This window comes from Morone saxatilis, unplaced genomic scaffold, assembly GCF_004916995.1.
Source record: "Morone saxatilis isolate NCDOM2014 unplaced genomic scaffold, NCSU_SB_2.0 Contig6, whole genome shotgun sequence".
Classification (NCBI taxonomy): domain Eukaryota; kingdom Metazoa; phylum Chordata; class Actinopteri; family Moronidae; genus Morone; species Morone saxatilis.
The window spans coordinates 5,518,542-5,540,494 of NW_023340206.1; the positions used below are offsets into that span (position 1 = coordinate 5,518,542).

General features: G+C 40.5%; 1 protein-coding gene across 1 annotated transcript in view; it reads left to right on the forward strand.

Annotated features, from left to right (window-relative positions):
• LOC118339970 (gamma-aminobutyric acid receptor subunit gamma-3-like) overlaps positions 1-19,686 on the forward strand; it is a 54,984-nt gene extending 35,298 nt beyond the window's left edge. Inside the window, exons 6-8 of the mRNA XM_035677805.1 lie at positions 4,698-4,850; positions 15,062-15,258; positions 18,359-19,686. Of these exons, the coding sequence (XP_035533698.1) occupies positions 4,698-4,850; positions 15,062-15,258; positions 18,359-18,640 (632 nt within the window). The 3' untranslated portion in view covers positions 18,641-19,686. The remainder of the gene's footprint in view (positions 1-4,697; positions 4,851-15,061; positions 15,259-18,358) is intronic.
• The last annotated feature ends 2,267 nt before the right edge of the window (positions 19,687-21,953 follow it).

The following is a 21,953-nucleotide window of genomic DNA, read 5'->3' on the forward strand; positions in this document are numbered from 1 at the left end:
GTAATTTGAGCTGACTTTCCCTCACTTGACCACAGTAAGATTTCTTTAAAATGCCAGACCTTGTTTAGTCTAAAATCATATCAGAGACATTTTAGCCTGGGATAAAGCAACACTGGCACACTGACAATCCTACATTTGCCGCTCTGGTTTTGTAGAATGACCCGAGGTCGCAGAATATGAAAAAACAGGCATTTTTTATGTTTTTTATTTTCTAGTGATTTTATTTTTTGTTATATAAAACTGAAAATTAAAATCAAATCCTTAAAAAAAGTCTACCATCCCCTTATAACCAAGACAAAGAAAAATGCCTTGTATTTCAATTAAAAGTTTTGTACTTTCAAACAAAAATCAAATCACCACTTTTTGTTTTTTATTACCCGTTTCTGAAAAGAAAATTAAATGATGAAAAGAAACTGACCACGAGAGAATTTGTTTTTGTTGGAGAAAACAAAAGTCAGTACATGAAGCTTAGGTTGGAAAATCTAAAGGCAAAAAATGAAGCATTTACAAAAAAAACAAAAACATGACATTTTGATCTTGACACTTTCACAAGGTAACAAATCTTCAGTGAAAGTTTTAGTTTCCAGCATGCGGTTGGAGGATGACCTCAGGGTGCAGATTAACCTGGGTGAGCAGCACCTCCTGAACTCAAGACCCTGAACGCCCCCCAACAGCTACAGTGAAGCTGCTCAGTAGCCAACAAGACCAGCATTGCTTAAACCAGCCTTTTACATAACAAACACCTCAAAATAGTATAACTGAATGCGCTGCTGGCACATAATCTGGTTCATTGTGAGATAGCGGTCTGGCATTAATAACCATCCCACGGTGATGAATTAGTTTCCAAAAATTTTACATACAAAAGTGTGGAAAGATTTCAAAACTTAGTTGAGAAAAGAAATGTTGTTTTCTGGCCATCACTGCAATTGTTTGTCAGTTTAGTGAAGAATCCACAATAACATTTCAGCTGAGTTGTCTTGAGCTCAGTAATAAAACACGTTTTCCTTGCAGCTTCCAAACAGAGCAGACCTGACTGCATGGCATGACAGAGTCTGTAGACAAGTGTAGAGCGGGTGACTCGGGCTAATAAGTATTCTGCAGGAGTGTGTAAACAGAGGGCTTTTTACTGTCCTAACAGAATGTAAACAGAGGGGTTGTTTGCTACAATGCACAGAAGTCACCACACTACCGTGGGTACGCACACGGCTGTAGATAGTCCATCTGGGAATGTACATTATTGCTGCCTCCACACAGTCATTAATGCAAGCTAAACGGTATAATCCTGCAACATTTGCAAGAATAACTTTGCAAAATGACGCATGTCATCTGAGCATTAAACTGTCAAATTAGACATTCTGTCTGCAGAAGAGTGTCTATCTTGGGTTGCTTCTACGACTGTGCACTGCTGTACTCAAAGTGAGGAAGCGCAGAATAATTCAAGCTGCAATGTTGTTTTATTGACCCCTATTGGTATATAAAATTGAGTTGTTTTTTTGTTTATTTAACCAGAAACACTTTGGATTGCTTTAAGAGACACTTTATCTCAGACATAAACGGGCGCATAAAATAAAACTAGACAGTTTTATTTTGATGAAATGGCAAAATACTCTTTTTTTTATGTGCCTTCTGTGTTGTGATTAATATTTGCTTTTGTTGTAATGTTGCTTTGGAGAAAATTAATCAGGTAATTTGCTGCAGTCTTTGTAATATACAGGCAACTAATTATTTTTAGTACAAGATCTGATTACATGCATCTTTCCTTAGTTATGATATTAAATTTTGGTCTTTCTTAAAAGCACATTTGTATTTACAAAATTGACTCTCTTTAAATAAAAAGTGATTATGCACCATACATCCCACCTTCCACTCACTACATTTTTATTTCCCAATTTCCCAACAGTTACCTAATTCTTCCAAATGAGTCCACTGTTAATAGCTATGTATGTAAGTGTGAGGAAGTGTTGCTATTGGGCAGAAAAAGCTTGAACAAACACTAAAAACTGTAATATTATAATAAATCTATACATCTTGGTGCCCTGGTTACAATCAACTGGGATTGTTTCATTGTAATGTAATTAATTAATATTTATTTTAAGAATTTAATGCTATTTTACTTGAATACAACTTTATCCAACTTCTGCCTGTGTAATGTCCTCATCATCACATTGACGTCTGTCTATTAGTACCTTTATATGCACACTAGTCTGTAATCAATTTTATCCTGGTTTTAATCATGTTTAGGATATGAAATTTCCTGACTTTTTTTAAATTTTTTTATTTATTGGATTATGATCCAAATTGTTCCTATATTACTCACATTTAGCATACTGTACTGCATTAATCAATCAGTTTATACCAGTTTTAGCTTTGCATTAAGATAACATTCATTTTTTCTTAGTACCTTAGTGCCCTGCAGTATTTGAGTGCGGATGTCAGTGTGCATCTGTTGTGTAAGTAAGGTCTGGACATTATTTCGACACTCTTCAACAGCACAATCAAAACTACTTGTTCGGCGCCATGGAGGTGTCCTTCACCTGTGAAATGTCTCAAAGCAGCTCTGCTTGAATTCCCCACTTTCTGTGTGATCCTAACCTGAGCTTTTAACTGAAGCTGCTGGCTGCTTTTTGTATATTTAGTGGCCCCACAGTCCACTCAGCATTGTTGGCTCGATGCGGTGCGGTCAGTGCTTTAATGGGGCTCAGTGGGGCCTTTTTTACTGCTGTCATTCCCAGAGAAAACATCTGGATCTTGATCCTGTAGGCTTTATTTCAAATTCAGTTTAGATCATCATTTATTATATGTTTTGTTTAACTGACTGAAGCTGAGGATTCACCGTTGCACTTACAGTCATGGTACTCCAATTATGATCATGTTATGATATGTTTTTTGATATTTGTATGATAGCAAAAGAAATTCAACTTTCTTTTTCTTTATAATTTATGGCATTCTAACTGCACAAAATATTATTTTTTTCTACTTACTGCATGATTGTGCAGTTTGCATTGTCTTCTTTGTGTAAGACTGTATTGCAGTGTAAAACAAGCCCAAAGTCATTAAAAATGTGACAAAAAACTGAGAGAACAGCGTCTTAACAATGAAAGGCTGTATTGGATGTCAGTGTGACTGACTTAAACGTGAAAAGGAAAAAAAAAAAGCTCCTAAAAACAGCCCTGGACATCACAAAAAACACTGTGAAAAGCAAAACTGGTGCTGGTGAGTGTTTATCACTTACACAGAACATGTGTCGCCAAGACACGGGGCCTTTTTATTCATTGCACCTGGTGATTTAAAATGATTATTTCAGTTTTATATGAAGAATGAGGTGAGATTCAGCTGTGAGCGGGGGACAAAAGGTCTTCTCCTACAGATGTTTTATTCAATCTGACATCCTTCTCATGGAAACGCCTGAATGGCAGCACATTATCAAACGGCATTTTTCAGTAATATTTGAAGTAATGCTCCTCTGATGCGTAGAACTTTGTCATGGTTGAAGAACAATGGCTTTTGTTCACTAAGTGTCGTAGCTCAATATCTACCTGCTGCTGTCAATTAACGCTTGCAATAACAAGCATCCTACTGTAGTCGGACCATTAAAGAGGCAGCTGAATAAATTCTGTCACTCTACTTTCCTTTCTTCCCCTCACACTGACAGTGCCATTGTATAGTTGCTCAAGTTAGAGAGAAGTTCCTTCCTCTGTTGTCTGAGCTCCATTAAGGTTTTTCTCCCCTTGTCGTCTCTCTGTTCTCTCTCTAAATTTTATTCACCTCACTATTTTCCAGCTATCTCCTCTCTTTCCTGTCTCCCTCTGTCCTTGTCTTTTTCCCCTCTGTCTGTCTGCCTTCCCGTTTGATCCAGATTATCTTACTTAAAGCAATTATAGACTTAATTCCAAACTATCAGAGAAGGAATTGAACACTGTTCTGATGTCTTGTGCGACCAATAAAAACAACTTTGAGTTTCAGTTAAGTTTATCGACTCCAAACTGTACAGAAACTGTCTTAAATAAAGTTACTGAAGACCTCAGATCTTAGTACAGCTTTAGACACTTCAGACAATTTCATTAGAAAACTGGACTGACTCTGAAAAGGTTTCAGTTTCTCTACTGACAGAAAATGTTTTGTGCGGTGTTGCCCAGGGGTCATTCCCTGGCCCCTGGTTGTTTTGTATTTCTGTTTGTCCCAAACATAAGACACAGACCTGTCTTCTTTTAAAATCTACTGACTATCACAGCTTCTCAGATAAAGTGCAGGATAATTTAACAATCTTGCAGTAAAATGTTCTGGCCTCTGTTTTGATGACCAAGTTAAAATCACAGCACAATGTAGCCTCCAGCTACATATCAGACCTTTTTAATTACTCATGAGCCACTGTGCTGCAGCAGATCCTCGAGGGTGGTGGTCTGTTTATGGGTGGATGGAAAAGTGTAACTTACAAATTAGCAGGGTCACCTTGCAGTATGATGTAACTTAAAACAGCAATATTATACAACAGAGTTCTGTCTGGCAGACTACTGTAATATTCTACATCCACACTAGCAGCTCGGTGAGGTTGTATTTGGGGCTGAATGCTAATGTCAGCATGATGACATGCTACCAATGATGATGCTAACATGATGATGTTTATTGCATTTTAATTTCTGTAATCAAGTTTTGCCTTTTTAAGTGAACTGCTCCATTTTCTATCTCTCTTTCAACAGGCGACTACGTGTTGATGACGGTATACTTTGACCTTAGCAGACGGATGGGCTACTTCACCATCCAGACCTACATCCCCTGTATCCTGACTGTGGTCCTCTCCTGGGTCTCCTTCTGGATCAAGAGCGATGCCACGCCTGCAAGGACAGCTCTAGGTACCCAACTGCACCGCCTGTGGGGAACATTACTTCATCTCAAAAGGGCTTGTATAACTTAATCCTTCTTGGGAGAAGTCATTTGTTTTTGTTTTTTTATATATATATTGCTTTTCTGTTACACCCACCAAATTGGCAGATAACTCCTTTCTTGCCGGTGAATGATCAGCAGAAGGGAATAGTGTTGATGTCCAATATCTTGTCATCCATTTGCTTTAAGTGAAGTGATGGGAATACTTTCGCCAGATAATATAAAACTCCCCGCCACGGCTCATTCAAGCTGTAGCTGCGTGAGTCTAATATGAGAAAAATGAATCGGAAGTCAGTGGCAGGATTTAAAGCCTTTTTGATAATTCCCGTTCAATCTGAGATTTAGACAGCTTGATAACAAAAGCAATAATCTCTTTTTTGATTGGTAACTGCAATATTATAACTCGGTCTTTGTTGCAGTAGTTATTACTGGCAAAAGCAATCGCATTACTGAATACTTGCACATCCCTCAACGGTGTTGTGAAGTGAGAGAAGACAACAAATGAAGAAAAAGCCGTTGCGTATCTGTGTCAAACTGTACATCAGCCATTCACAAACGGATATGCATGTAGCTTTAGCTGAACATTGATCCATCTTTGAAATGCATGTCCCATCCGTGTTGCTTGTTTCATTTTCATCCTTTTTTTTGTGTTAATCTTATTTTTTCTTTGCATGAGTTGACAATCATTTTGAATTATTTTCCTCAGCCACTGCATGCCTACCATTAGCTCATTTGCTTTCCTGTGGATGATGATGTTGTGCTGATGGTACCTATTTAAGATGGAATTCAAGGTAAGTGTCTGACTAGTTCCACAGAGCAAATATATAGACTGTATATGTCAGTGAATTGTTAACATTGTTCATACCCACAAAACTATAATTTACATTTTAGTGGAGATTGCAAGTGCAAAAAATAAAAAAACTTATGTTTTACTATGAGTTGCAACAAGATGATACAGAATAAATGTCCCCAGACATTGTGACATTTTTCCAACACTGAAGCCACTTCAGGGGGAAGAAAGGATGAAAACGGAACTGTATGTTAAGAGAATAAACTTTTTAAGTGCATTTACGTTTTTAGGAAAGTAAAAGTGTAAGATGTATGCCAAAAAGGGTCGAAGTGGGTCTCACTTTCAGCTTTCAGGAGTTTAATAATGCATAGTGGCTCACCTCAATCAGGAAAATGTTGCTGGTGAGGCAATAAACCACAAGTCTGACACAGCTCCAAACCAAGAAAAACACACAACACTACTCTGAAGAATTAAGTAAAATGTTTCTCATTCATTTTTATATTGCAAATTGGTGAATTATAAAAGAACACAGTTTTTAACATTTCAGCCTGACTTCCATCCATTTTATTTTCTGATAAAAACCCCAATAATACATTATACCTCCATGTTCCATGGCTCAGCCCCATCTACACCATTTGATTATTTGCTATAATCCTAATTACATTTACTGGCTAATTATTCTATAGGTGGTTTAACTTAATTTAAGCTAATCAATTTGTTTGATACATTAGAGTGTAATAGCCAAGATGGACAGAAAATAAAACGATAAACTGAAAATTTCAGAAAGTTTATTCCAAACGAATGGTCCATTAATCATAGCTGCACTGCCCACCTGCATGAAATCTACAGTATTATCTGTTGTTTTAGTTTATTGGGCAGTGTTCTGCTCTCATCCATTTCCTTTTGCTTCTTGCTCTCAAAATTCATCACGATACGTGCTGTATTTCAACAAAAGTACCACTTTGGGTAAAGGTTTCTCATTTTACCCCACCTACTGCAGACTTGCTTGCAATGTAATGACATAAATTGGAGAACAAATCAAAACAACAAATTAACTCCCCCCCCCTGGGTTTCCTAAACCAAACCACACATTCACACATCTAGCCCTCGAATACTCCTACGTCACTCCACCAGAGCAGTTGAGGTGCAGTGCCTTGCCTCTCTGGCACTTCGGTAATACTTGTTGAAGGATGTTTGACTCTAACTAATTAACCTCCACCACCCAAATTTTCTCACTTGACCCAATAACTCAACCCGAGCCGACTTCTCCGACCTCCAGCCGCCTTCACCCCTTCCCCCGATGTCACTCGCATCGAGGCAGCACGGGCACACACAACTCTTACTTTAATTCCGCTCAGTCCCTACTGCCCTTCATCAGCCTGCCAGTCAGCCAATATCGCAGAAGGTCATCTGCAACGTCTCTGTGGTAATAAAGAAGTTATATTGGAGTTCTGTTCGTCGCTATTCGTTATCAAGCCCAAAGAAAAAAGAAAAACTTCCCAGATAGTTGAACAATAAAGTCGTCTCATGTTGTATAGGATTCAATAATAAGCTAGGGTCATTGCTCGAGCACACGCTGGGCCAAGGTGAGCCTTTTCCTCTTAGTGCTGTTAATGAAAGTTGATCATAATAAGAGATTATGTTGAGCATGCATTCTGCTCAGCTTCCCTGTTAGGTTGATGAAAGTTGACACTGGTGACAGTCGAACATCAAAACCGTGTGAAGCCAAAGAGATCAAGAGAGACAACAACACAAAGGTTTATTTTCAGAGTGTGTTAAGAAATGTTTGCACTGGCTGCTGAAATACTGCGGCTCTCTTGCTCTTTACCAAACACTGATTACATTTTTTTTATCCATCAAAAGGCTCATAACTAATAGATTAAGATACATTGTAGAGGTTTTGTTTCATGTTAATTTGGCTGTTTTTATTAATTTCTTCCTACCGTGGCTGTGCTGCTGCTCACAATGACTAAGTGTGCCCGTCTGTCTCTCCAATGCTCTGTCAACCTGTCTGTCTGCCTGGCACCGACAACAACCAAAGGCAGTCGAGGCTTACAGTACGTGGGTGGTGGTGTGATACATTACCAAAGGCAGTGAAAGCCTTGTGATCTCCCTCAGACAACAGGTAGTGCAGAGAAGCAAGCTGTCCCCGTCCTGATAAACATCCACATTCAGCTCAACAATAGAAAGTCATTTAGCCTCTCTTCTCTAGTACATCGCCCCCGTTTTTCAGGTCGGCCTGAAACTTGATCCCGAGGCTGAAAGGGGAGAGGAGAGATAAGAGGAAGAAAAGAGAGAGACAAAACAAGAGTGTAAAGCAAAGTGAAGGCCTCTGGCACGTGTCGGCAGGGAGAAATGTCAGAAGGGAGGGAGGAGGATCAGTCAGATCGCCGGGAGGTTGAAGTCCAGGAAAAAGGCAGGTGATGCCGCTGCCCTCACCCCACCCCTCAAGACAGTGTGCCTTGACAAGCTGCTAACATGTTCCAGGTGGTATTTCCAAAGAGCTGTCACTGGCCCGCTACTCATTCAAGTAAGAGACCTGAGCTCAGGTTGATTCCTGTTGGACCTCAATCTCTGCAGCTCTGATGAATCTCGACAGAGATACAGGGTGTTGTTGATGGGAATTTAACCCACCCCAAGGCACAAGCTGAGGAAGCAGAGAGGGTAAAAGAGAACTGTTGTACTGGAGCTGATAGAATATTACATAGTGTCAAGTAAATTTATCGAGCAATGCTGATATTTCTGCTTTCCCTGCTTGAGGTCTGTGGCTCAAAGCTATATTAGTCGCTAAAACACTCCAATGTCGATTGTTGGTAGGAAATCGGAAGCGAACAGCGGCCTCCCATTTTAAAGTCCAACGTTTTAGAGCCAGATTGCTACAGCATAGGGTTACTGCATCGTAAACATATGTTGGTTCTGGGACATTTACTGAAACAATTTATTCCTGGAAGGACAGTCAGTTATCCACAGTTTTGACTGGATTCATTTTAAACCAAATTAATTGCTCCAATACCCAAACATCACGCTGTTTGGTTAGTATTTATCCATCTCAAATATTGGGGCCCTGGCTAGCAGCAAGCACTGGCAACAAAAGAAGCTCATTTCTCATGATCAGGGTGTTGGGGGGTGTGTGCGTGTAACATTTAAACACCCAAGGTTTCCCTGTGAGAGCTGTCATTCCCACAAATGCTTGTCAATGGTGATATGTCAGCTTGGGTGTAAGAGCTGACAACGTTCCTCATGGGAACTCTACCAAGAAGGCAGCGAGTTAAAGATAGGTGGTAGTATAGACACATCAGCGCCTCAGAATATGCTGCGAGTAGATGGGGGACTCTAAATCGGATGCTCTGTTCACCGCAGGGACAAGCTCGCCTATGTTTTTTTTACCTTGAGCGGTTTCTTTCTGACACTTGATCTAATGGTGGTAGTCGCAACTTCCAACAGAGCCACAAGGTCATGGATGTGTTCAGATGTCTCACACCAGCAATAAGTTCATATATTGTAATTAAATGCATCAATACAAGGAGGTCTTTGGTTCTTAAAGTTGCTTCATATATCACGGTCTATAGATATCAAGCCAGATATCATACAATACATGGTTGAGTAAATAAATTATAGAGTAGTAGTAGGATTGCAGGCTGTTCCAAAGTGTCTCCTTAGTCAGATGTGACCCGTGTAGGGCCATCCGAGTGATTACATGCACGGGAGATGTGGATTTAAATCAAGGCCTCTACATTGTGCGCGAAACACCTTTAATCAGATTAGATTGAAGCCGCCATGTGTAGCATTTTAACCTCAATCACTAGCACATTAATTTGAAAACATCAGCATAATTACCACAAACAAACACGTTCTCGCCGAGGAGACTGTCAGCTCACATGTACACTGCGTTTTACTTCGTGTTGATGTGGTGGAAAATCTGCTGGAGTGCTTCACAGCTCAAAACAGGAACGCCTTCACTTTAGCAAATAATACGCACTTTTATTCCACTTCAACTATTCTCACTGCATAATTTCAACTTCACATTATCCCACTTTGTTGGAACTTGTGTATTCACAGTTATTCTGGGCTGTTGTGATTTCCCCATCTCTCTTCTTGCTCTTAAAAGCAAACATACTGATACAAACAGACAGTAGTGACACTATTTTTATATCAGGGAGCAAATGGATTAATGGAAAATATGTTGTTTTTTTGCTTTTGTTTAAAAAAAAAGCTTTTTTATCAAAGACAACCATTTAATGCATTTTGTTGTTTATGTGTTGAAGTTAAAAAATATGCTTATACTGTGTTGACAGACACTCAGAATACCTCTACTTCCAAATATTATCTGGTTTGTTGCATCACAGTTGACACATGGCAAGTTCATTGCATACATAGACTGATAATCTGACTGAATTAACCAATCAGAAGTGATGTATGCATCTGGCCAACATCCAAAAAGCAGCAGGAGTTGTTTCTAAAGCAGTCAACTTAAAGCTGCACTGTGGAGTTTTTTTCTTGTAAACAAACAAAAATGATATCTATTTTTCAAGTTTTTTTTTTGTTTATTTCCAAATCCTGCATTGTTTACATGTTGACTTGCTGGCACTCTTTTGCCTGCCTTTGTTGATGCATTGCTATGATTCTTGACACACTGCCACCAAGTGTTGATAAGTGGAACACCATGAAACCAGCAGCCCAAACTAAACAAGCCCCAATAACCCAAAAATATAACAGAAGACTAAGAAAACTAGCCAATAATATATGTGAATGTTGTGTTGCAATTCACATCAATTTCAGAAACAAGGCAAAAAAATAGGCAAAATAGCTTCATAAACAAAACACTGAATGCTTTGTCAATTTTGTTGCACAAACATAACAAAGTTACAGTGCAGCTTTAATATCGACAAACCCAACATTCACTGTCTGAGCTTATCAGTTGAAATAGAGAGAAAAAAGACACAGATTTTAGGCCAGATTAAGTCTGTAGACATAATAAAACCCACGCAGTCTTCTGACCAGGCCACGGATCCTTGACTGGTACTCCTCAGTGCTATTTATAGACGCTCCATGTGCACAAGCTGTGGTCTGTTCCACCTGATTAACCCCTGGACACATAACAAAAGTCAACGTCTGGTATTTGTTAACATACTGTGGCAACACCCCATCGTCACCAGACACGTATGACACTGTTGTATCCTGGGCCACAGCGTCTTTAAAATGTCATTTTGTGCATTTACTTGCGTGTTAAAAAACAGAAAAACTGTCCCTTCTGGTTGCCGTGATCGCACCATCAAGATTATTTAGCACTCTGAGGATGTCTGTAGCGTATTTGCTTTGTGCAGGCATATGTACTGGAGCTTTTCTCACTTCTATGTGATGGCTTGTTTTCTGTAGATGTGAGACTTTGTGTTGTGTTCAGATCGCCTGCTCAGACAGGAATCACCCGGTTGCTATGGCATCATGTAGCGACAATTCCCACAGAATGAATTAAACTGTAAAAAGAAAACTCATGACCTTGATTTGAAATAGCAGCCCAAACTGTGAGCAGCCAGTGGGTAGAAAAAAAACAATGGGGAGGGCGGGGGGAGCAAAGAAAAAGCAGTGTTGTCAATGCACTTGCTGTTTTATAGGGATCACACAGTTTAAAGTACACTGGGAGTTGAACCGATGGTAAGGTTTAAGGTATTAGAAGCAGATAGTTGTTCATTTACCTAGTTTGGCGCTTAAATCTAATGAACGGGAGAAAAGAGAAAGTCTAGACGAGCACTAGACCAGAGGAGGTAGCTTGAAATAGATGGGAGCAACTCGTCTCTATGGAAACCACAGGCGAAAACAGTGGCACACTCTGCCATGAAAGACATGTGGGAGATGAGGATGAAAGAGACAGAGAGAGGAGAGAGGGAGAAAGGGAGAGAAAGGGACGGAGGAGGGGGGGGGAGAGGGGGAGACGCGGCATGAAGAGAAAGAGGGAGAGGATGAGAGGGAACGACGGCAAGCTTACGAGAATGATGTGTGTGTCACAGCAGTAGATATCGATGCCCCCAGTGGGCATTAATGTCACTGGGTTCATCTCTCTTTGAAAGAATTGATTTCATTCCACCAAGCGAACACAATATTCTCCTTTAAGATGCCGTGGGGAGTAATTTCTCAAACAATGGTGCTGATGACACAATGAGACACAATTAAAAGTTATCCCCCCAATTAGAATCGTTATTTGCCAGTGTGACAGGTAATTATTGATGCCGATACCAGCCCCTATTACCATTTTTACAACTATATTTTAGAAAAGGGTTGGTTACCTCCCAAAGAAGGTACAGCGGTCCTGTACGAGCAGCTGTCAGGCTATTGGCAGCGCTTTCCCAACCCGGCTATTACACATTTCAGTTCACCGCAGTGGTCAAGCTAATGTAAACGTTCCAGCCTCAATTCCATCATTCATCACTGTCATTAAGAGACAAGTGGACTGATGAGGGCTTTACCTCTCCAGAGGCTGATTAATGACCACAGTTTGTACATAGGTCAGGACGTAACTGTCAGCAACATCGGAGTGCCAAACAAATCTCGGCTCTAAATTACGTGTTGTGTCTCTATCACAAGTATGAAGCATGGAGGCCAACTTCGGCCAGGAAAAGAATAAAATTGGTGAAAAGTTATGCAAGATGAAAGTAGTTGTAATCAAAAATGCTCATAGAAAGTTACAATTATGAGCTTTGACTCACTCTCTTATGGTTCTGATTAAGTATCTCATTGTTTTGCCTTAACTGGGTTTAAATTACACCATATCATCCCGATAACAGCGCGACAATTGATTCATTTTTTTGTTTGACTTTATTTTGTAATTTGAAGCTAAGTGAGGCTAGCAACATAAGAATCAATGCTGCTAACAGGCTGATTATTGCTGACAAAATCATGGCAAACCTGAATCAGAAGCTGGATGCTCAACAAGAAACCTGCAACCATGCTGCGGAGCCATGCAAGGAAGGTCCAACGCAGAGCACAAAGGCATCCTAGACAGACCTGCAACAAGAGCCCACTGAGCAGCCTGAAGAGAAGACAGAAGCTCCAGCAGGCTCAGAAAGACCTGGAGGAGCAGGCGGCTAAACACGGCCAGGACCAAGCTGTGCTCCAGTGAGGCCCTGAAGGAGAAGATTGCAGTGAAGGCCCCACCTCGCACTGCTGGAGCAGCAACACAGTGAGAACAAGAAGATCATGGCTGAACTGGCAGAGAAGGATAAGATCTCCCTTCAGCACACTCTGCAAAAGAAAGAAGAGGAGTGGACTCCAACAGCCATGGCGGCCAGGTTGAATGAGTCCATGATGAAGATGGTGTTGGACAAAACGTCCAAGAAAAAGATAAAATGCTGGCTGGTCAGGTTGTTCACTAGCCCAACGACAGCAGAAGAAAAGACTGCAGAACTCGTCTCAATTTGATTTTATTCTATATTATCAAGCAGTCAAGCAATAAAAAAAATTATTAAACTTAATATAAAAGAAAAATGTAAATGTAAAGGTTCAATTCTGTAGAAAATGACACATTCAAAGCGCTGACAAAGGTCATGTTGGAGAGGAAATATGCAATTTAAGTGTGTTAATGGTGGTTTTGTGCAGATTTGTACAGATATTTTTCAAAAAACGACATTGTGTGTTATGTCCAATACTGAATATATGTTCAATGTTAAAGTATTTAAGTGTCTGTCTGAGAATTTCTAACTAGTCCACTGAATTTCAGAATAAAATATTGCATTCTTCCACTTCACTGCATACATTTCATGACTACAATTATTTCCCAGAATCAGATCTCACATTTTTAATATATGATGCGTTCTTTGAATTTCATGTTCTGCAAAGAGCAACAGGATTATTTGCTCTCAGTATATTTCTTCTTATAATCAGTGGGGGGAAAAAAGAGACTCAGACATTTCTTCAATCATGTGCATTAACAAGTGTTCAGACTATTATTCTTTCTAACCATGAATCAAATAAAAAGATATATGATAAAGTTCAGATGCCATCAAAACAAATTAACACTGTATTGTATGTGTTCAATAAAAGTCAAGACATTTTATTTTTTCATGTGTTGCAGACATCCTTCCCACTGTATTAATAATAGTAGATAATGGTCTCATCTACTATTTGCTAGAGCTGACTAAATACCTTCAAAATAAAGTATTTTAAGTAGCCTGAAATTGTACAGAAAGAATTGGGTAGCTCAAGGCTGATGGTACTAACACAAAGCCAGAAAATATTCATCTTTCAGTTTGTTTTTTGTTAAATGTTTCATTTCTTGGGTTTCACACATCGCTCTTGACCATAAAAAAATCCATCTCAAATAAATACAGACATACCTTGTCAATCATTACATGAATATGTTAATACATATTCATTTAAATGTCAAGGATAAACAGCATAAAAAGGATACAAGGAAACATTTTCCTTTCATTTTAATGGAGATAAATGTGCAGATTGCTAAGAGTGCCTTTTTATTACAATGGACTTCTGAACCATTTGGTTAAAAAAACAAAATGCCAAAAAATAAATAACATTTTCATTGCTTTTTTTATTAAAGAGTGCAATGTCTCACCTGGGTCTCATCTTCAAGACACCAGAAACAGATTAGCCTCGGTTTTCATACAAAACCTGTGTCCAAGGTCTAAAATAACAATTACAGTCACTCAGATTGTGAAGCAATTTTAAGTACAGTAACCAAACTTTTCATTTGTGAAATGAATGGTATGGTAGTGTTTCTTGAAGATGTGTTTTTAGCTGAAAAAACAATAATACCAAGGTTAAGAGAAATGGCTGCCCCCAAATTTGCTCTTGAAGTCACAGATGATTATATTACCTGATAGACGATATTACAGATTACTGCTCAGCTGCCACAGCTTTTGCTTCTTGCGGCTTACTATGTAATTTCAGAAAGGTCTCATTTCTATCTATGTAATGTGGAGAGAGTTCATTACCATCAGAGATATACAGGAATACGGGGCCATGCTTTTTACTGCATGCTTGCTGGATTATGGCTGCACTACTTGAGCCACTTCAGAGACAGGTCATGTTTGAGTCATGAGGCATCTCCTCAGGATTTGCCTCCATAATTTTGACTTGGCTCTACTGTATTAACCCTCAAATCAATTTCGGACACACATTTTTATCACATTTAGGATTGTAAAGATTGTCTCTGCTTCACCACAATACAAAACAAATCCCCACTACAGCTGTTTAATAGAAGACAGGATTGATGCAAGAATGGGGACATCTACCCAGAATACCCCATATGCATTATTAATAGTGATTAATAAACCTCTGTCCACATGTTATATAATCACTGACTTCTGCCTGGGTCACCCCAATGCTGACCAGCTATTCATCATTGCTCCTGCATTCCTAACACACGCATTCTCTGCCTAGGTATCACCACAGTGCTGACCATGACCACCCTGAGCACAGTGGCCAGGAACTCGCTACCTAGAGTGTCCTACGTGACGGCCATGGACCTGTTTGTCACCGTCTGCTTCCTCTTCGTCTTTGCCGCCATGATCGAGTACGCCATGCTCAACTACTACTCCTACAGTGTACGAAGACCTCCTCCCAAGACACAGAGAATGGTAAGCCCGTGGTGAATGTGTAAGTAAACAGGCTGGTACTGTATATTAGCTCTGGCTTTGACTTTGACTTGAGACTCAAACAACCACAAAGAGACTCAAAACAACCACAACGAGACACAAAACAAGCACAGAAAGATTCAAATGAGCACAAAAAGACACAGAACGACTACAAAAAGGCACAAACTGAGACACAAAAACAACGACAAAGACACACAAATAAACTCTATAGTTTTTCACTCTGGGTTTCTTGTTCCTATGCAAGAGGGGTGCCGGACTTTTTTTTCATGCCGAGGGACCAATTATCTCATAATCCATCCATGTATATCACAACTTTATTAATTATGATAATTTGAAACCGGTGTGCAAAATATAATAAATCTTATTACGGAGGCAATTTCTTGAGAAGACAAAAGTGAAAACCTTGCAGATAAATATCTCATTAGTTTAAGGATACTAGGTTCATGGGTGCCATGGCAACATTTGAGGCTGTCAAGACCCCCGGGCATCCATGGGATCGTTACCAATGATTGTGATATAGCTGTCTGCACAAAGAAAAATTAAGGATACAAAGGAACTAATGCTTGAAATTCTGGGTATAGTCACTATTTGTGATGAGCCAATCTAAAGTGAGTGTTTGCGTGCCGATGTGTGTGGTTCAGGTTCTTACCTGGTGTCATACAACGATCTAAGGGTTTCTTCAAAGGCTTTTTAAATCCACTGAAAGTAAAATTCTTGTAATCTTTTCAGTGAAAATTACATAGCATAGAAAAAAAGCAGTTGAATGCTGGCTATTTGCGACTCCAGTCTAATAACACCATTCAGAAACTTATATTGATGGTATCCATAGGGTGCCAACATATACAAGCATATACAGTGCACAATGTCTTCCCAGGCGTCTGACATGGGTGTGTTTTTTGAGCTTGTGTGAGGTTAAAAAACATTTATTTTTCAGCAATTGCGAGAGCCTAATGCTCTGTGTGGGCAAGGCTGTACCTGCCGCGAATACTTTAATGGCAACAGCACACATGTACGACGACTGAGTCAGCCACCGCTGCTGTCATTTCCCTCTCTCCAGATCCCCTCCTTCTTCATTATTCCCTCCCAGTGTAGAGGAGTTCTGTTGAATGTGTCTCAGGGCTGAAAAGACTGTCAGCTCAAGCCGAACAATTAAGTTGCGTTACAGTCAGTCCCCTCCTCTGCATTTCTGGCTCTCTGCTGTATTTTGGCCCGATGTGTCTGTCTGTGGGGAAGCCTCATGTTTCCCTCCCTCCCTCCCCCCATCCGTGTGGCCCCTTTGTGCCACCCACTCAGTCAATTCTGTTACTCCACACGACTCTCTCTTTCTCTCCCTCTCTCGCCTCCCACTCTTCCTTTAAGAGCCAAGTAGAGGACTAGAAAAATGTGTGAAGATTTTACCCCAATTAGGTTGTCCCACACGGTTTCATAAACATCAGTGAGGAAGTCACATAATGACTTTTCTCAGGAGGGACGTATTCAGCATTCCAGTCTAAAGAATCAGGTTATAGCTGCAGTGTGTGACTATAACAAAGATTCAAAATAATGACTAACAATGCTTGTTGTTATTTGTTTAAGGTTTTTAAATCCGCCATTTTACTTCCAGTTAAATATGTGTAAACATAAGTATTGATTCAAAAAACTATTTCCAAGAGTAAATTTTAACTTTTTTTTAAAACCCTAGACACGCTAGACAAAAACATATCGATTCACCAAAGCTTTTTGCATTGCCGGGCCCGTTTGGTCGTTTGGTTTGGTGTATTTTTGATCGTGTAACAATAACTGAACGAATGTAGAGAACGGTACATCACTTTGAGATCTATTGAGCCCATCAATAGTGGAGTTTAATAGTTTTTCTGCAATCTAAAACAATCAATAAATACATGTCAGGGATTTGTGTCTTTTATAGACTTGCCATTTTGCACTAATGATCAACCACACAAACTGTAACCCTCTAAAAGTGGCACAATTTCAGCACTTTGATGGACCAGACTAATATGCAGCGAAAAGGCATTATGCAGTTGGCATGGTGCCACCATGATGAACACACCCTAATTTTTATAAACAAGTATTGTTCTATTGTTATTTTTAGCTATATTTGTTTAAAAAGTAATGGTCTTCTGCTTGAGAGTAATCAACACCTGAACAAAATTTTCTTCTGCACGTCAGTCGTCCATAACAGACCGCCACTATCCCCTGCCCTCCCTCATAGTTGTGTTGCTACAACTTTCCTTTTACACAGTTTTCCTTTCATTCTTGCACATGTGCCCTCAGAATTTTTAGTAATTTCTGAAACAATGAGTCCTTGATTTCAGACAGTGAAAGACAAAAGCAGGCTTCTCATTTCTAGCCGGCTATTGTCAGCTCCATCAGTTGAAATGACAACTGTTGGCTGGCAGATTTGATCGACGCTTGCTAATTAAGTTGGGTGGGTTGTCAAAGACTCATTTTAAAACAAGAATCATCTAAAAGAGGCCTTAAATGTACACATGATACATGATATAATGCTAAATGATTGAGGCTAAAGGTAAATGTCCCAAGTGAAATGTCAGCATTTTCACTAGTTGATGATCCATGGACAAGACATTGTGATTGTGAACAGGAACTAATGTGTTTGGCAATGCTGGGTAATGAGTTTGGCTGGGGTTGTTGGAGTGTAAGCTTCCTCGAATCCAATAAAGAGCAGGACAGAGCTGCTAACGTTAGCTAAAACTTTAGTAGCATCTGGGACTGACACATTGGAGGAATACCACAGTGGATGTGCTAAACTGTAATCCTATAAACTAATGGTGGTTTGTTAATGATGTGCTCCTCGGGGCGCCCTGGTGGCTCGTCTGGTGGAGTTCTTGGGCTGAGTCCTTGCTGCAGTGGCCGTTGGTTAGACTTCAACCTCCTTTACTGCGTGCCAAACACATAGTTTATCTGCACTTTTGCACTTTTGTATGTTGTGGAAAGGTGAAAAAAAACAGCACCCATATTGAGCATAGCCACAATTAGGCTATGCTATGATTGGACTATCACTGCTCAGGCTTACCAAACGGTCAGTTCCTCCACCATAATGCTGTCTTTCTGTCATCCCATACAGACCTACTCATCTTTCCACATGGCTCACACCCCTCGGCCCATGATGCCAATGGGCAACTCCCTGTTCTGGCACGACTACGAAGACAACTGCCTGTACGAGTGCCTGGACGGGAAAGACTGCACAAGCTTCTTCTGCTGCTACGAGGAGTGTAAAGAAGGCGGCTGGAAGAAAGGACGGATCCACGTCAACATCCGCGAGCTGGATTCCTACTCCCGGGTTTTCTTCCCCACATCCTTTTTGCTCTTCAACATAGTCTACTGGGTCAGCTACCTCTACCTCTAGTCGGTCTCGGGCAGCGATCCGTGAGCCCTGCTGAACCAGCTACAGTCCCCCGCCACTTTGCACCGCGGCTCGTGATTTAGGGTCAAAACTGAGCGTGGAGGAGGAAATGAGGTGGATCTGCTTTTTGGGAATTGTGAAGGCGTGCCGCCTATTGAGTGGTATAAGTAAAAAAATTAATTAAAAAAACACACGTGTGCTGTGGCGCACAATGTAAAGGCCATGATACTTTGAGCAGTGGCACTCCAGGGAGAATAAAAAGCTCAGCAGTGGAACAACAAGCCGCCAGCATTGACTTGAATGGATTGGTCCCGTTTTTTGACTCTCTCAGAAACCAAACAACTACGACTTCAGAGACGTTCTGGGACGGGGGTTGCATTGCTGTATCTTGGTCGTCGAGATGGCGAAGCACCCATAGTGCCTTCTTTAGAAAGGGTGCGGCACAGAGAGACGCAGCTTCAGAGTTCCCTCCATTATCTTTATTACCTCATCCACCACAACGCCGCATGCTGAGCTGTTTATTCTTTGAGGAAACAAACCCGGGACACCACCACTGGAGATGTTTAAAACTAGCACTCACCATTCATTTCGTAGCACATTAGTTTTAGTTGTACTCTAGGATTAGTTCTACTTTCTAATACAGTAACGTTTTCTTATTCTTCTTATTATTATTAGAGTTAGTTGTGTTTTCACAGCAAGTCAAGCAGCTCACACATCAGCTGTTAATTGTTGAATATGAGTTAGTGTCAGGGGCAGTGACTGTCTGGTAAAATCTTTATGAAGTCAGTGAGCTTTTGATCATTATGCTTTATGACTAAGCGATGCAGTTTACAGTAGATGCCAAGAAGATTTTGGGTGTTTATGCTGGGTTACATTCTTTAACACAAAGGTATAAGAACTGCATAAATACATACCAATCTAATACTAAACATGCTAATCTCATCCCCGGGCTTATTATGTATGTTACAGTAACTGAATAAACAGATTAGGGTTAGAGCAGTGCTGGTTTCTTCCCGACGACAGCTATATGAAAACAGTGTCACATTTTATTTCACACATTTTTATTCTTATTTATGTGGAGTTTGGTTTTATCATTAATAGGGCCTGTGGATTACCTCGGTTTAACGGAAAAGTTTAACATATTGGGAAAAGGTGTTTATTTGCGACAGTTTTATATTAGAGATGGGCTTTTATTTCTAATTTCCCCTGATCCCCAGTTGATTCATTTCCAAAGCACTAGCTCATCAGTACAGCAAGAGTCATGTCAGGGACTGCGCTTTACCTTATTCTCGAACAATGTACAGCTGCCGTGAAACTCACTCCATCCAGAATTTTCACATTAAAAGTCTTGCAGCCTTCTTTTTATAGTGAGCTGAAATAGGCTTTTAATGTGAAAAAAGCACAAGGGAATATTGAGTTTTGTTCGCGGTGACTTAACAACGATCAGGAGTGAGGCAAAGAAGCAATGACATGGGCATTTATTCACTGTCTTGCTGAGAAGACTGATACCACTTCTAGACTGATTTATAGTTGTACATAGGCTCTATGTCGAGCCTACAGCGTAGCCCACACAAGTCACCTACGCCGTTATGAGCATTTATACTTGTGCGCTGCTCTGTAAATAGCTCTACCAAAATGTTAATTTGCAGTGGGGTTTCTGTGCAACTGTGTTGAGTTTTTTGACTGAAACTCTCCTTCGTGTCTCTCCTCAGTATGTCTCGCAAAGGCGAGGAAATGCGAGGGGACAGACATGAGCATGTCATGCAGCGAGCCAGCGTCCCCCGTGTGCCCGTTTGTCTGCGTGTGTCAGGACACACTTGTCTCAGAATGAGTGGATTTGAAACAGCATTATTAACTTATCTGGGTTTTGCATGAGACACTTCCCATTCTCAGACAATGCTCACACACACAGACACACACTGAGCAGATCAAGCAGTTGTTGGGGTCCACGTCACCACGATGTGTAGTTACACTTCTGGGGAGGTGCACATCAGGCTATGGCATAGGCTAACAGTATTAATCAGGGTTTACCATCATGTTTTCATCCTAGTTACGAAGCTATCCCCGGCACAGCTCATTTAGCTTAGCACACAGACTAGAAACAGTGGAAAAAGCAGCCTGGCTCTGTCCAAAGGCACAAGGAGGAATCCACCTGCCGGGAACCTCCCAAGTGTTTACCGTCTTTCTTGTGGAGCTTCGTGCTTGGGAGGGGCAGTAACTATTGTGCGTTGCCTGGCAACTGGCTTTGGCCAAGTAAATAGTTTTGGCAACTTGTAACTCGAGCCAAAAAGGTCAAAGTTTTTACACTTCTGATCTTTGTCGCATAGATTTTAAAGAATAAATAAGATTAGGAACGGGCTTAACGGCTGGACAGCTTTTGTAGGCTGCCTATCTCCGGTATAAATCAAAGCCTGGCTAGTTTGTTTCCTCTTTTTGTCCAGATCTTTTGGTGCTGTAAAAGCTGAAATTCGTTAGCGTGGCTTGCAGCTTCGACTATTTACTGTAGGCAATAGCCAGCCAGATGAAGGACGGTGTCAACCTCATTTCATCAATCACTCTGTTGGCAAGAAGTGGAGCCCACCACCTTTTCCAAAATGTAGAACTGGTTTCAATGAAGGGTTTCAGCTGCGTATGATCTCTGGTAAACACAAAATCATTTTTCATTGGCATGAAAAGTTGCCTCAGTTTGATATATTACAGTTATAGTATGTTGGGTATCGGCCAAAAGTGAGCTGTGCAGCAATTATTAGTTCTGGCCACAAGGCCACGCTTACGCCTTTAAGCATGCATACAAAGTTAGTAGTGATATTGTACTATTAGTGAGTATGATATATATCACGTGCTAACATGGCCTGATATTATTTTTGGCATTAGTCATTCTCATCCCAGTTTCAGGAGAGCTGGAGCCGTACATAAAATTGGAGGCATGGATGGAAAGCTTAATTTATTTTCTGACGGTTCCTGCCATTGGCAGGAGCTTTAGCCATCCCTCCTGTGGGCCCAGCTGGCAGATGATCCACAGTGGTTGCTGTAAAAATCTGTAGGTTCACCCGTGTATAGTATTGTGATACTCCATCACGTACTGGTTATACAGAGGCGCGTGGGGTTGAAAAATTGGATGATCCAGGGGAGGCGTTTCGTTGATGACTCGTTGCATGGAATGTTCCCCCCCACATTCAAACTCCGCGAAACATGTAAAAGTTGATTGCCATATATGGAGGATTACGGACTCGAAAAAAAAAACCCACGTGGGACGGATCGCGTTACCCGACGTGTTGAAATCTATTTGGTGTTTTGATTTTACTTTCGTATTGGT